General features: G+C 40.4%; 1 protein-coding gene across 1 annotated transcript; it reads left to right on the forward strand.

Annotated features, from left to right (window-relative positions):
• Positions 1 to 2,027: 2,027 nt before the first annotated feature.
• MMAA (metabolism of cobalamin associated A) lies at positions 2,028 to 14,400 on the forward strand. Its single transcript, XM_040967185.1, has 6 exons — positions 2,028 to 2,527; positions 4,837 to 4,959; positions 7,850 to 8,020; positions 10,988 to 11,073; positions 12,594 to 12,743; positions 14,032 to 14,400. The coding sequence occupies exons 1-6, from the start codon at positions 2,083 to 2,085 to the stop codon at positions 14,317 to 14,319; spliced, it is 1,263 nt and encodes a 420-aa protein (XP_040823119.1). The 5' UTR covers positions 2,028 to 2,082; the 3' UTR covers positions 14,320 to 14,400.
• Positions 14,401 to 14,675: the final 275 nt, after the last annotated feature.

Here is a 14,675-nt window from a genome sequence, read left to right on the forward strand (position 1 = left end):
AGAAAGGAAGTAGAGCAAACTGGACACAAACTGGCACCCATATGGGATCCTGCTGTGTAAGGTGAATACTTTAGCCATCAGGCTACCATGCTGGGCCCTAAAGTTGTCTTACAAACAAATTTACACGTTTAAATATATTGCCCTTTTATGCCAGTGTGGTGGTTCATAGGCTAATCTTCCACCTGCAAACTCCAGTATCCCAGTTGGGTACAAGTTCATGTTAAGACTCCTCACTTGAAATCCAGCTCCCTGTTTGTGGCCTGGGAAGGAAGTAGAGAATGGCCCAAGTCCTTTGACCCCTTTACCCACATATGTAATGCAAAGGAAGTGTCTGGTTCCTGGCTTCATATCGGTTCAGCACTGGCTATTGCAGCTATCTGGGGAGAGAACCAGCAGATGGAAGATCTTTCTGTCTCTCTTCACTGAGAATCTTTCTTTCAAATAAAGATAAAATAAATTTTTAAATAAATAAATAAATTTCCCTTTTAGAGTAAGGCTGACTTAGTACAAAGAGAAGTTCCAAGCTATCCTCAAATTGAAAAAGTTATTGCGTTTGGAACACTGATGCAGTTAGAGTTTTTTTTTTAAAAAGTGCAAGCCATTTTGTTTTTTTCCTTAGTACAGTGTTAATAAGCTAAAATCAATTTCATATTCATTGGCTTTTGGAAGTGCAGTTTGAAGAAAACCTTAGATTACCAAAGTTATTTATTTCATTTTGCTATAAGTTACTTGAAAACTAAGATTCACAAATAATCATCAGCCCACAGTAGCAGATTGTTTGTATCTGTCTGTAAATCTTGCCACTGGAAATCATGTCCGTGACCTAATTACTGCCGACTTTATCAGTTGTTATGGCTGTGGAAGCTAATGTTCACCAAGTGATTCCTCAGTGCTAGGCACTGTTCCCGGCATGTCTGCCTGAGTCAGTGAACAGTGGCACCTTTCCTTCTCGGATGGAGTTCAAAGTGGAGAATATCAGTTAAGTTGAAGTAAAGGATCCACATCTAATTCTGTAGAGGTTCAGAACTCAGATTCAGTGCAGTGGGGGCTGTGGAGAAGCATTGTTAGTAAGCACCCAAGTGGTTCTGGCCATGCTTTGAGATACTCTGGTCTGTTCTAAGCCATCCTCATAGTTCCCCATGAGGCTTGTTGTGGTGGGTTGCGTGCTTAGGCCTGGCCATTCAGGGTAAGCCTGGTGAATGCATAGAGAGCTGCTCCCAAAAGCTCGCATGTAGCTTTTTTCACAATACAAAATTTTCTTCAATTCTTTGAAGCCCCTATCTAAAGTGCAAGTACCTACTGTTAATCACAATTTTTTGTAGAGGGTGAGTAAAAAGCTAGTAATACCAGAGGGATTCCTTTTTATTTTATTTTGTGTTTTTTAAGGATTTATTCATTTGAGAGGCAGAGTGACAGAATCTTCCATCTGCTGGCTCACTGCTCACGTGCCCTGCCGGATGAGCCAGGCCAAAGCAAGGAGGCCTGCACTCTTACCTGGCTCTCCCATAGCGTGTGCATGGGCCATCCGACACTGCCTTCCCAGGCACATTAGCAGGAAGCTGGATTAGAAGTGTAGTAGTCAAGTTTAGAACCGGCACTCCAAAGTGGCATGCTGGTGTTAGAAATGATGGCTTAATCTGCTTTAATGGGAACATCAGTGCCCTAAAAAATCTTTTTCATAAACTTCAAAGTCATGTATATTGACCTAGGGAAATGGTGAAGGTGAATGTAGGCAAAGCACAATGTGAAATATCTACACTCTTGGGATTTTGTGTATTTGGTTTTTGTTGGGAAGAAATTCTTAATGTAAATTTCACTTCATGGCTGAGTAATACAGTTCCATGATTTGGGTTGGTTTGAATCTTCAGTGCGATCAGAGAGGGAAACTTTCTTCTTAAGTTTCATAAGAAACCTTTATGCTACCAGTAATTCTGACTATGCCTTTAAGAATATGAAGGAAACTGAATTTCAGTTTTACTACCTCATAGTTTTAACTGCCAAAAATGTTTTTCTTTCTTCTAGGGGAGGCACAGATCATACTGAGTGAAAAAGCATCTGCAGCTTTCTTCAGTGGCCTACAAGATGAACATTCCCTTGCTGCTGCCTCGTCCTCCCCAGCATGTCCTGAGAGGCCTTTTCCGAACACCTTTCCCACACTGCCGCTTCTTCTTTCACTCAGGTCCTCATCTGGGACCAGGAATCCCATGTGCTCAGCCCTTTCATTCTCTTGGACTCTGTTGTACAAAATGGAGGCTGCGGTCAAATGGCTTAAAGAGAAATTTATCTGTACAAACAACTTTGAAGGACCCAACAGAAGGACTTTCTGATAAAGAACAAAGATTGGTGGATAAACTGTACATGGGTTTAATCCAAGGGCAGAGGGCCTGCTTAGCAGAGGCCATAACTCTCATAGAATCAACTCACAGCAGGAAAAAGGAGCTGGCCCAGGTGCTTCTTCAGAAAGTGTTAATCTATCACAGAGAACAAGAACAATTAAATAAAGGGAAACCACTGGCATTTCGAGTGGGTCAGTCTTTCTTGTTCAGTAATTTTTTGTAAATTCTGTCTTAAAATTAATTTATCATCTTTTTCAGAAATTTGGGGATGAAATTTAAATGCCTTTTTTTTTTTTGACAAATACTAATCTTTTCATGTTGAAAAAAATTGAGAGACCGTTTATTTGAACCAAAGCTTTGTATTTTAAGGGATAATACTAAGCTTCTATTTTTGTGAGACTCTTGGCTTTGGCTACCAGAATAGAACTATATTGAAAAATAGAAATATATTGAAAGAACTATGAACCAGTTTAGTCCTTTCTTGAGTGGTCCTTCTGTTTAGTAGCTTAAAGTGAATTCCTTGTTTTGTGGTTATTACAACTGTAATCATGCTTATCATGTTTCCAATAGCTACTTCTTTTGTGTTTCATTCTTTAGTCTTGGTATAGGCAAATCTCGTGTCTTTGAGATAGGGAGTTTCTTCTGGGAGGAGCTCTTAACCTAGTTGTCTCAAAACCAAAATATATTTGAAAAGAAAAGACCTATGAATTTTGCTGTTTGTATTTAGATATTCATTTGATGATAGACAATTTGACTTGGTTTTGTAATTACAAACCTGCTTGCTACTTTTTTGAAATGGTATATTTTGAAACAATTTAGACATATGTGAGCAACAGCTGTTCAGCAGAGCGGCTTGTATGAAATGAATGTTCCAAGATAATGGGCTAGGCAATATGAAACATTCCTTTTGCTAAATTAGGCCAAGAAGTGGTGGTTGAAGTGTGGAAATTTTTTTGACAAATGAGTAAGTGTGTTTAGAAATTGACTGATGTTATATTAGATTCAAATGATTTATTGCAGTATAGGGACTAAAGTTTCTTAATTTTTAAGATAATGGATATAAAGAGTTTAAAGATGATTTCAATAATAACAACCAGAGTTTGTACCAGATTTGCCCCACTTTTCTCGCGTTTTTGTGTCCTTTCTGAGGGGCTGTCATTTTGGGAGGAGCACAATGGGTGTATTTTAGACAGAGCGACAGATTTCCAAAGAGAATTCTTAGTTATGAACTGTCCACCTACCAGGACTCCATGAAAAGAGAATGTTCCAGAAGTGTCTGGAGATAAGCCATTTACGTATCGCTTTGTAGTGCTGTTTGAGTTCTCTTACCATGATCTTATGTGGCCAGAAAAATCTGTCTCTATTGCCGTTATTTTTTTTTTTCTCACTATAATTAAGAGCAACAAATGTTTATTCCAACCTATAAGGTGTTTCAGATAGAGGCCTGCACTGAGAATTGTGGTCAGGAGCCAGGCATATCTTGTACTATGCCTGCATTTAAATCTATTAGCAACTAAATGCCTACGTTTTATACTTTATCAAACATACACTTAAGGGAGGGTATTAAAAAGGTTTGTAGAAAGATGGAATTAGATAAGTTTATTTCAGTGCAACATAATTTTTTTAATCTGGATGTAATTTTTTTTATAGTGTGCATGATTTCCACAACTTTTTTAAGACTCCCTCATGTATGACACACACTGTTCTAAGCAGATTGCAGCTGTTAACTTGTCTGAATATTAACATACTCTGAAGAGATTGGTTCCAGTGTGATGTCTTATTGCTGAGGGTACTGAGGTGCAGAAAGAGATTGAGTGGCTTCCTCAAGGTTGCTCAGCTGGTGAGAGACAGTTGAGATGGGAACCTGCCCACTGACTTTGGGGTTCCTGTTCTTGGTCACCATACTCTGCTGACTGGCCAAATAGGAGGCTCTGTTGCCTTGTAAAATATAAAATGACTATTTTCAGAATTCATTTTGGATAATATTCATATATGCTTTGAATTATGAATGAGATGAAGGAAAAATGATCTTTCATAAATAGAAAATTACTTTGTTAATCATTGGGGGGTTTCCAGAGTAATTGACTTATTTTTCCAATGGGAAGATAAAGTGGTCAGAACTGGGGCAGGTAGAATAATTACTGATCATCATGAGAGACCAGCAGATGTCAGAAACTCAGCCCATTAGCAAGCCAGGCAATGAAATCTGTCCAGAAAGGTACATTGTTCAGGTGAAAAAGCAAAGCATGTTCTATTATTTTTGGAAGGGCATTTTTGCAAACATTATAACTCAGAGTTATTGTTTCCTATATCTGCATTCCTCGAGAATTAGATAATGAAATGGATTCTCATTTACTGCTTTGAGACATGTTAAGATATTAGTGATGGCATTGATGAATTATGGGAAATAGAAGGCAGTCTTGATATTTCACTCAACAAAGCTGATCATAATACTGATTTTAATTGTTTCATTAAATTTGAAGACTTCTCTTCACTGTAGGGTTGTCTGGCCCGCCTGGTGCTGGGAAATCCACATTTATAGAATATTTTGGAAAAATGCTCACTGAGAGAGGGCACAGATTATCTGTGCTAGCTGTGGACCCTTCATCTTGCACCAGTGGCGGTGAGTATAATTGGTTCTTTGTAAGTTGCTGAGCTTGGAGGGGCTCCCCATTAGAATTTAGAGGGAATTTGCACAGTTGAGTGTTCTCTCACTGTTAGCTGAGTTTACTGTCACTGGAGGGAGTTGAAAAGCATGACAGGGTGAGTTTGGGAGCGTTGGATTTGAGGTCAGCTTGTGAGTGTCTCAGTGGATATAGAAGAAACCTAGGATCACAGGTGCCAGAAGATGAAGATGCTTAAAAGTCAGTTTCATCCCTTTGGTGGCTGTGCCTAAGGGCCTTCCCTTTAATGACCTTTCCTGGCTGCATCAGTCATCAGTAGCTACCTGACTCAGCAAAAGGGTCCTTACTCATTCATGAGTAACATCTCTTTAGCTTAACAAAAAAAAAAAAAAGGAGGTATTTACTGCTGTTTACAACTTGTCACCTCTTTATATTATATGTTCAGTTAAACAGAAAGTTCTTGGACTGTGCCATATATTGCATGCTTCGCGTTAGTATACCTCCACTGCACAGTGGTTAGTATTTATTGACTGAGTTGAGGTCATACAATCACTCAGAGTTCAATTTTAAGCTCATCAAAAATAAAATGAATATAAATCTATTTCCCCAAAGGATTATTAAAGGAAACATAAAGTACACCAGCACACCTTATCAATATTCAGGGAAGATTTTTCATTCTTGATGATTTAAGCCTTTCCTCTTGCAACTATTCACTGATTGAGTATTTGAAGGCCCAATGTAAGTGAGGCACTGTGCCTGGAAAGTACTGTGCCGTATCACTGTGGATGTAACCCTGTCCTCTTGGCCTTATGGAACTTTAGGTCTTGGGTAGGAAACAGGCCTTTGGGGTGTCGTGCACCGTGAAGAGATCAGTGCAGTTTTCTTCATGAAAGCTTTGCATTTGAACACTGTGATAGTCTGTCTATTGGTTAACTGCTAAAAATGAAAAATGGAGGCTATGGCTACAATCAGATTTCAAGAAGCTTAGGTCAGTAGAGAGGTAAAGGAAAATTCCTTTCACCACACATGGAGAAACGTAGCCTGGAGCAGTCACTGTAATCAAAAGGCCAAGTGATTAAAAAAACAAAAAAAAAAGTAGACTCATAAAGCTCATGATTGAATCCATGTGAGTGTATTGTGAGTTATCATATATGAACTTTGTTAAATATAAGCATTTTAATGAGTGAGTTTTTGATGCATGCCCACAATTGGCCCACAAAAAGGCCTTTTCTTCTGTTATCTTCAAAATATTGTAGAATACTTGCAACAGAAAAAAGAAAATAATAGTTTGAGATAATGGTAGCTAGTAGAAATGATGTTATAAAATAGTCTGGAATTAAAGTTACATAAAGTATATAGGCCCAAACTTTTCTCCAACAAGAATTGAGGATCCCTTTCTCAGGTAAAAACATGTAGACTTTGGAAGAAAAAATAGGATGAGGATAGACAAGACCCCATGCCTGCATTCATTTCTACCTTACTGCAGTGGTACATATTATCTCGCAAACTGCATACATTAAATTTACCGAATCAGTCCCTTTGGGTTTATACTCAGTCTATGTGCTTTGGATTCACAGAAACCACCCCAACACACCCACCCCTGTGCATAGTTTTCAGAGCTCCAAGAGGGTCTGCAACTAACAGCTTTGAATTTGCTGGCACAATTATATTTCAACATGGTAGGATGCATAAGATAATCATGTAAAGTCTAGCTTTGGCAGGTTGTTGACTTACACCAACATGACTTCATGGAGAAAATGACTTTAGAAAAAAGGCATTATATGAAATAAGGTAGTTAAGATATGTGATGGTTGTGTGCTCTAGAATTAGAATTAATGAGAATGAGAAACTGGAATCTTCAGGGAAAAGAGCATATCCTTAAGAAACTCCTCTGTCTTGAGCTACTTTGTGTGGAAATATTGGCTCTCAGAGTGAAGATATTAAGGTTAAAACATCACAGTACCTTCAAATGTTGTTATCTGGCTTAAGGAAAGAAAGAAAATAGTAGCCCTAGGGCTTTCAGTCTTGCAGAATTTGCCAGAATTGATGTTTACCAGAATATTGTAGTGAACTAAAATAATTCCATCCCATTCTTTGTGCTAGTATAAGCTTGGGGAGTATTTGTGCTGATGGTGGAGGGCCGCTCAGGTGCTCAGATGCTGGTGAAGACTGCGGAGCAGCAGTGCTGTGGACAACCACTCAGATGTGCTTGGGCTGAAAACTGTAGGGAGGAGCGAGGGATTTTACTGATAGGTATAACGTGGTTAAGTTCTGTGTTTCTGCTCTTAACAGTTTTGGAAACTGTGTATAATTATATGGATTCTCCCAGGGGCTTCTTATCATTGTTTTTTAGCTGAGGAAAGGGGTTCAGGAGTCTAAGATGTCTTCCCAAAATTGGATAGCAAGGACTGGTGTCGTCAGGGTGCAGACCCTGTGGTTGGTGCGTTATGGATTAGCAGTGGGAGTACAGGGTGGGGTGTCTTCAGGTGTGAATGCATATACACAGAAGAGTGGGCAGTGAAACAACAGTGTTGAGATGGCAACCAAGAAACTACACTGGCTGGAACTGAGAATTGTTTGGGAGCATTGGAAGGTAAAATGGGGCAGGTAGGTTAGGGCTGGGTTCTAGGGCATGCAGTACTAGGCTGAAGAGTCTAGGTTTCAATCCCTTGGTCAGTGGGCAGCCTTTATAAACGGATTTGAGGAGCTCATGGTGTCACAGTATTTACATAACATTGTATTCACTGAGTTGGGGGGAAAGCTTTATAATTTGGAATGCAGTTTGAGATTGTGACAGAATTGGTATAAAGCGGTTTCCCTCAAGGACTTGCTGGTTGATAATTGGCCCTTGCAACTGTTCCATGATTATACTCTGTACCTGTGTTATAGGATCGCTCTTAGGTGACAAAACTCGAATGACCGAGCTGTCAAGAGATATGAATGCATACATTAGGCCATCTCCTACTAGAGGCACTTTAGGAGGTGTGACAAGGACTACAAACGAAGCCATCCTGTTGTGTGAAGGAGGGGGCTATGACATCATTCTGATTGAAACTGTAGGTAAGTACGATCCTCTGTTTCATAAAATAAATACTATGAGAATGCCATCTTTAAAGATAAGTAACAACTAATTTCAGTTTGTATGTACTAAATGTGTTAGTTAATGCACAGTAGTGCCCCAGACTTCCTGGAAGATAATAGTACGTAAAGGCTATAATACCTGGAAGAGTATAGCATATGTCAGCTATAATCCCTATCCTCAAAAATCTTAAAATGGTAGAAATAAACCGTGTATCTAAATAAATTTTAAACAAGATGCTATGATATTTGTGCCACAAGAGAGCTGCAAGTCTTCATTTGACACATGTATGCATTACTTCAGTACACACTTATTTTAGTCAATCATGTTTCTTAAATAGTACATGCTAAGAAGGTTAATATAGTTGATTATTTGAAATGTAGGGCTTTGTTTTGTTTCATTTTTATATCCTTAGTACAGAGTTATATACAATGAAGATTTTGAAATACAAACTCTGAGAAAGTTACCTTCTTATGGAGAGTTAATTTAATATGTTCCTGTGTGAAAAATGTGTGTGACACAAGTTTGTCTCAGACTTGGGGAAACCAATGAAGAATTCCTAGAAAAGCTTGAATTTGAAGGGAGAAGTGGAGTTAAACAAATATAGGGTGTGGGGCATTTGCAAAGACACAGGGAAGCAAGGAGGTATGGCCAATTCAGAGAGGTGCGGTTTCCTCAGCAGTCTAGAACACCGAATGTGAAGGAGGGCAGTGAAGAGAGATAGGCCCTTGTGAAAAGTCTAGCAGCCAAGTATAGAATGACCAACAGCAGAGCCAGGTAGGGAGGCGACTGGAGAATATGGTACTAACCCCAGGAGACACTTGGGCTCTGGGCTCTGAATTGAGCAGGAAGTGTGAATGAAGATGGGATGTATTTAAAAACTGGCAAGACTGATCCATGATTAGATGTAAGAGATAAGGAAGAGGAATAGGAAATAGCAGAGAATGCAAAGGGAAAAACACTGAGTACAGTTGTGATTATATGGAACGTAAGGTACTTATGTTCAAGTGACTGTGTGTCTCAGGAAAGAACTGAATGGGAAACACAAATTTAGCAGTTACTGGCACAGTTCCTAGTTTCACACTTCTAGGACAATTAGGAAAAATATGGGGTAAAAAAAATATGGGGTAAAAGTGGAGGATGGTTGCTGGGCTGCTCCAACAAAGTGTCACAGGAATTTGTAAGATTGGCCTAACTCTGTAGCTGGGACCTCGGCTTCAGGGACCCCACACCAGGGCCCCCACGCTAAGAACAAATGGGAGAGAACTGCCTGATGGGGGAGTAAGAGACTCCAAGGAAGCAACCACTGTTAAAACCAAGTGTGTTACTTGGGAAAGGTATTTAACTGATTGTATCAAAGACTGTGAGGAACAGTTACTCATTGAGAAAAGGGGCAATTATAAATGTAAGAGGCTGGGAGATAGGCCCTTCAGGGCAGGCACGGTTTCACAGAATCCTGCTGTCCTTAGCATCTCGTTTTGCCCCTCAAGGTTGTATCTGGTCAAAAGATGGCTGATGATGCTGTGATGCATCCGTGTTCCTGATAGAAGGCGGGACAGGGGAGAAGGCTGAGCAGGCAGGCAGAGGAGTGCCCTCAGGCTGACAGCCTGTTCAGGGGGCTTCTGGCATTACATCCATTGAGTGCTCTCCTCTAAGCTGAAGAAAGACTTTGTCGAAGGACTCTTTCACCTGACACATTGGTAGTTTTTGGGTAACGAAATGGGGAACTGTCAACCAGGAATCTGTGCCACTGAGGAAGGAGCATCTCTATGGAATGGGGGATGTACAAAGCAGTTTCAAGTGGCTTCAGATTAATGGGGAGCAGTGAAGTGGAGGCAGTGAGCATAGAAGAAGGCTTTTCCCCCACACACCTGGCCGTACACAGACAGTGAGGAATTTGGTGATAGTTGGAGGAGGTTGTGAATTTTTGTCATGGTTTTTTCTTACTTCATTTAGTTGTAACATGAGCACAATTTATGTGGTGAGCTGAGGGCCAGGCACCTGTAGAAAAAGGAGAGGTTAAAACTAAAGAGGAGAGAGGGTCTGAGGAAGCAGAAAGGGGAGAGGGATTCATTTTCAGCCAGTACTGCTTCCTAGGAGACTGCAGGGAGGCAGGGTCTGTGTCTGTAAAGGGAGTGAGCAAGAAGCTGAGCAAGTTCTTGCTTTTATTTCTTCATGGATGGTGCTGGTTACCATCACCTGGGAAATAGGGGACACTGAGTGTAGTAGCTGCTGAGGGGAATGAGAATGCAAGCTGTCTGAGGGCAAATGAGACATTGTATTTGGCAGTGAGGAAGATGTAGCAGAAGCTGGATATCCTGTCCCTCAGCGGTTCCCTTCCACACAGTAGAATTACTGCTGCTGTATGTCTGCAGAGGAAAGAACACCCATCAGCAGTTTAGTGGGAGGAAAATTGAGTGGCCTTTTGAAAAACTTAGGAGTGGAGTGCTAGGGTTTGAATGTATCTCCCAAAACGTCACATGTTGACAACTTAGGCCCAAAAGTCATGTCAATGGTATCTAGAGGTGTGGCTTTTGGGAGATTGGTAGGATTAGGATGACATTGTAAGAATGGGGCCCCAGTGGTGCTATAAGTGACTTTTTAAGGACAGAGATGTAAGCTCACGCTTTGGTCTTGCCCTAGGATTCTTGTCTTGCCCTGTGACTCTCCAGTTACCATGCAGCAAGAATGCAAGCATTTGCAAATACTGGCTTCTTCCCAGCTTCCAAAACTTCCAGCTAAAGGAATCTCTGCTGTTTATAATTATCTGTTCTTTTGACTGTTTTGTTAAAACAACAGAAAATTGGCTAAGATATGGGGTGTCTAATGGGGTGCCAGGTTGAGTCTGTGACGCTGAGTATGAGTGATAAAGTGGGCTGGGGATGATGGTCATTGAGGCAGCCTAATGACTGAACACTGGAGGACATAATTGTGTTTTAAATCTTCAGGTGTGGGTCAGTCAGAATTTGCTGTGGCCGACATGGTTGACATGTTTGTATTGCTGCTGCCACCAGCAGGAGGAGATGAATTGCAGGTAATTATATTTATCCTTCCTCCTCCAAATGGGTTTCAGAGAGCATACCTTTCTGATGTGCTTTTGTAAATTGAGTCGATAATGCCGGGGAGAAAGATGCCTCATTCACATTAGCTAAAATACTTCGATCAAAAGCGAATTCTCTACATGTCTTTTTTTCTGCAGTTTAGCAGTAATTGATTATATGACCTTGAGCTAATCATACATCTAAAATTTTTTACCTGTAGCATGGAAATACTGAAGTACATCGTAGCTTCAGCCAACAGGCCACTGTGGATGGGGTTTGTAGTACACCTGATTCACAAATTCTTGTTGATGTGCCTCTTGGCTTTTAACTGGGGTTCCACTCTTACAGTTTCTATATTGTATAGTAGGATTTTTACCTCTCATCCTATAGCATAATTCTCGAGTGCCCCTTGGGTCTTGGTGCAGACTTTACAGATTGAAGGCATAGTCTTCTATGAGGCAACTGCAATCACTCGCCAAATAATCATATTCAATCTCTATTTCCCTCACGCTTTGCTCCCAGGGGTTGGGCTGATGTACAATAGACCCCCAACCCTCATCACATATGGGGTCTTTCTGGTGTGGTGGTATTGGGCTTATTTTGAATTGGGCTTATTATGAATTTGGCTGTGATACTAGCCAACCTCCATAAATAATAAATGCATTTTTATCTATTTGGGAAACTCCAAAGAGTTAGTGGTTACCTTCCAAGAGTAGGACCAAATTCTTTCTTTTAATTTTTTTTAACTCTGAAAAATATTGATAACAGACTATGCATACTGTTATAGAAACATTAGCTATTTGAACTTAGTAATTAAACGTTACATCTAAGAATACTTGTAAATAAATTTAATCTGAAATGGAAAAAGATTTCCCAAATAAGGTTTGGCCTTTGAATTTTGCCATTTATTTTTAACGTTTTAATGCAGCCTGCAGCCTAATTTAAATTAAGAAATGGGACTTTTTTTTTTTTAGCCATCAGGTTGTTTTTCATCCATTCACATTGAAAAAAAAGAATTACCTGCCTTTAAGGGAAATTTCAAGGAATGCAGTTTTAGAAATGCAAATGTGAGTGGTATGTATGTTTTCTTTATAAGCACCCAATTGATAGACGGCTCTGCATCCTGCAGTGTGAGCCTGTCAGGAGCAGGGCCTGTCCTGAGATGGTGTGCATCGTCTCCTGCCATGCCCATGCTGTGTCCTGGTTCCATTTGCTCCCGTTCTGAATGGATTTCAACCTGTTAGTCTCTAAATTTGGAAGCTGGTTACATATAATTTCCACAATGCTTAGAGCCAGTGCTCTTGTATCATTTTTATCAAATAATTGTGTTTCCTGGCAGCCTGGCTTTAGGAGGATGCAAGAAAAACAAACAAAAAAAGGTAACTAATGAAGTACATGACTTTCCAGATCTTGCCTGGCTATCTTGCCTGGCTGTTTCATTTTGATGCTGGTTGTGGCTTAATTCTCAATTAGATGTTTCTAATAAATCAATTTCTTCCTTTTTTGTCAATAGGGTATCAAAAGAGGTATAATTGAGATGGCAGACTTGGTAGCTATAACTAAATCTGATGGAGACTTGATTGCGCCAGCTCGAAGGATACAGGCAGAGTATGTGAGCGCACTGAAATTGCTCCGTAAGCGTTCAGAAGTCTGGAGACCAAAGGTTGGTTTGCATTCCATGCTCCATTTTTCACCCTGGATGGACTGTGTGCATTAGGAGAGAGGATGTAAGTCCCGAGCCAGACACATAATCAATCTCTGCTTGTGTGTGGAGATTGCAGTTTTAAAAATTATGACAAGCCACGGTATGTAGTCATGATTTTAAATATAATCCTCCAACCACTGGATGTCAAAACTAGAAAGTGAGGTGATGGATTAGATTACTCAGTGCTTGATTTGAGCCTTTTGGAAGTGATCGCACATGCATTCTGAAAAGAGCCATTCTTAAGATAACAGAACAATTAATGATATGAATATCTGCATTGACATTTGAGTAAAAGAATAAAGGTTTGTGATGTGAGCTTCCCATAATGCTTGCCGAATACTCATCTCAGTAAGGGGTGGAACAGGGAAAATCCCATGGGAAGTGATGCAATCATTTCCCTGAAGGTGGCTTGATCTGCAGAAGAGCACTGCATTAGGAAGGACTGAGCTGTGGGCGTTGTCATGGGGATGACCGTGTAAAGTCTGAAGCTGTCTTCCCCAAACAGGGCCCAGATACTTAGCATGTAACACTTGCAGTCAGGCCAGTTTGACAAAATAAGGCTAATTTGTCAAGTGAGCTCCATTTTCTGGCACTTGGGCCTTGGGGGTTTCCCTAGCTTTGCCCTCTCATCCTGCCTGATGCCTCTGACCATCTGAGCAATCCTAAATTAAAACAAATGCTTGGAGGAGGCAATTGCAGTACCACATGGACTGCCCACGTCCTGTGCTAGAATACCTGTGTGTGATTCCTCCCTCGGCCCCTGAGTCCAGCTTCCTGTTGATGTGCATCCTGGGAAGCAGCAGGTACAGGCTAAAGTAGTTGGGTCTGTGCCACCATCATGGAAGAACTGGATTGTATCCTGGGACTCCTGGCTCAGGCTGGTCCCGGGCCGACCATTTTGAGCATTCAGGGAATGAGCAAGAATGTGGGAATATGTCTCTGCCATTCTTTCTCTCAGATAAGTAAATCATTAAATCAAAATAATTAAATTTCTGAGCAAAATGATTGACCCTTGAATTAATCTTGTTTATACTGTGTCCTGGGAAGTTCTAGATTGATCTATCTATCTGTCTGTCCATCTATCTATCTATCTTAATATGTTCATTTTGGCACAGTAATTAAAATCTTATTTTTGCCACTTATTTCTGTAGCTGACAGAGCTTATTTGGTAAATAGCAAGATTCCCATGAAAGTGTTTTCTATCACCTGAAGTCAAAAACAATTGTGGTTCTTCCCTTTTCAATAGGTGGTGCGGATTTCTGCCCGAAGTGGAGAGGGGATCACTGAAATGTGGGATAAGATGAAGGAATTCCGGGACCTAACACTTGCCAGTGGGGAGCTGACTGCCAAACGACGGAAGCAGCAGAAAATTTGGATGTGGAATCTCATTCAGGAGAATGTGCTAGAGCATTTCAGGAGCCACCCTATGGTCCGGGAGCAGATTCCTGTTGTGGAACAAAAAGTCCTCCGTGGGGCCCTGTCCCCAGGGCTAGCAGCAGACTTATTGTTGAAAGCTTTTAAAAACAGAGACTAATAAAATTTAATTCTGTACAACCATTATGATTTGATAATGTTTTAATATTAAAAATTTTTTTATATGTTCCACAATTCCTTTATGGTTCTTTGGCCCACTGATCTGTGAACTGTGCTTGAAAACCCAGAGGATCTCCGGTATGTATGGCAAGGCTAAGCAACTGGACAGTGTTTATATGGTATCTGCCTTATGTTACTGACTGCCGTTTTTTTTTTTTTCTATTGATGAACCCTGATATGGTTGCCTGTAGAATAGTTTCTTCTCATGGTTCAGGAGAAAGGAAAGCTGAGGAGGAGAGAAGAGATCAGGCCCTGTATAATGCTTGCTTTGATTTTATACTCTCAAAGGTTCCAGAG

Source organism: Ochotona curzoniae, unplaced genomic scaffold (assembly GCF_017591425.1).
Source record: "Ochotona curzoniae isolate NIBS_2020 unplaced genomic scaffold, NIBS_Ocur_1.0 scaffold_4506, whole genome shotgun sequence".
Taxonomy (NCBI): Eukaryota; Metazoa; Chordata; class Mammalia; order Lagomorpha; family Ochotonidae; genus Ochotona; species Ochotona curzoniae.

What these genes read in the sequence shown, in the direction of transcription:
- MMAA (XM_040967185.1), top strand. Translation starts at nt 2,083, where the DNA reads ATGAACATTCCCTTGCTGCTGCCTCGTCCTCCCCAGCATGTCCTGAGA. An exon ending in TTCATCTTGCACCAGTGGCG is followed by an intron (nt 4,960 to 7,849) that starts GTGAGTATAATT and finishes CCTGTGTTATAG; the next exon opens with GATCGCTCTTAGGTGACAAA. An exon ending in CAGGAGGAGATGAATTGCAG is followed by an intron (nt 11,074 to 12,593) that starts GTAATTATATTT and finishes TTTTGTCAATAG; the next exon opens with GGTATCAAAAGAGGTATAAT.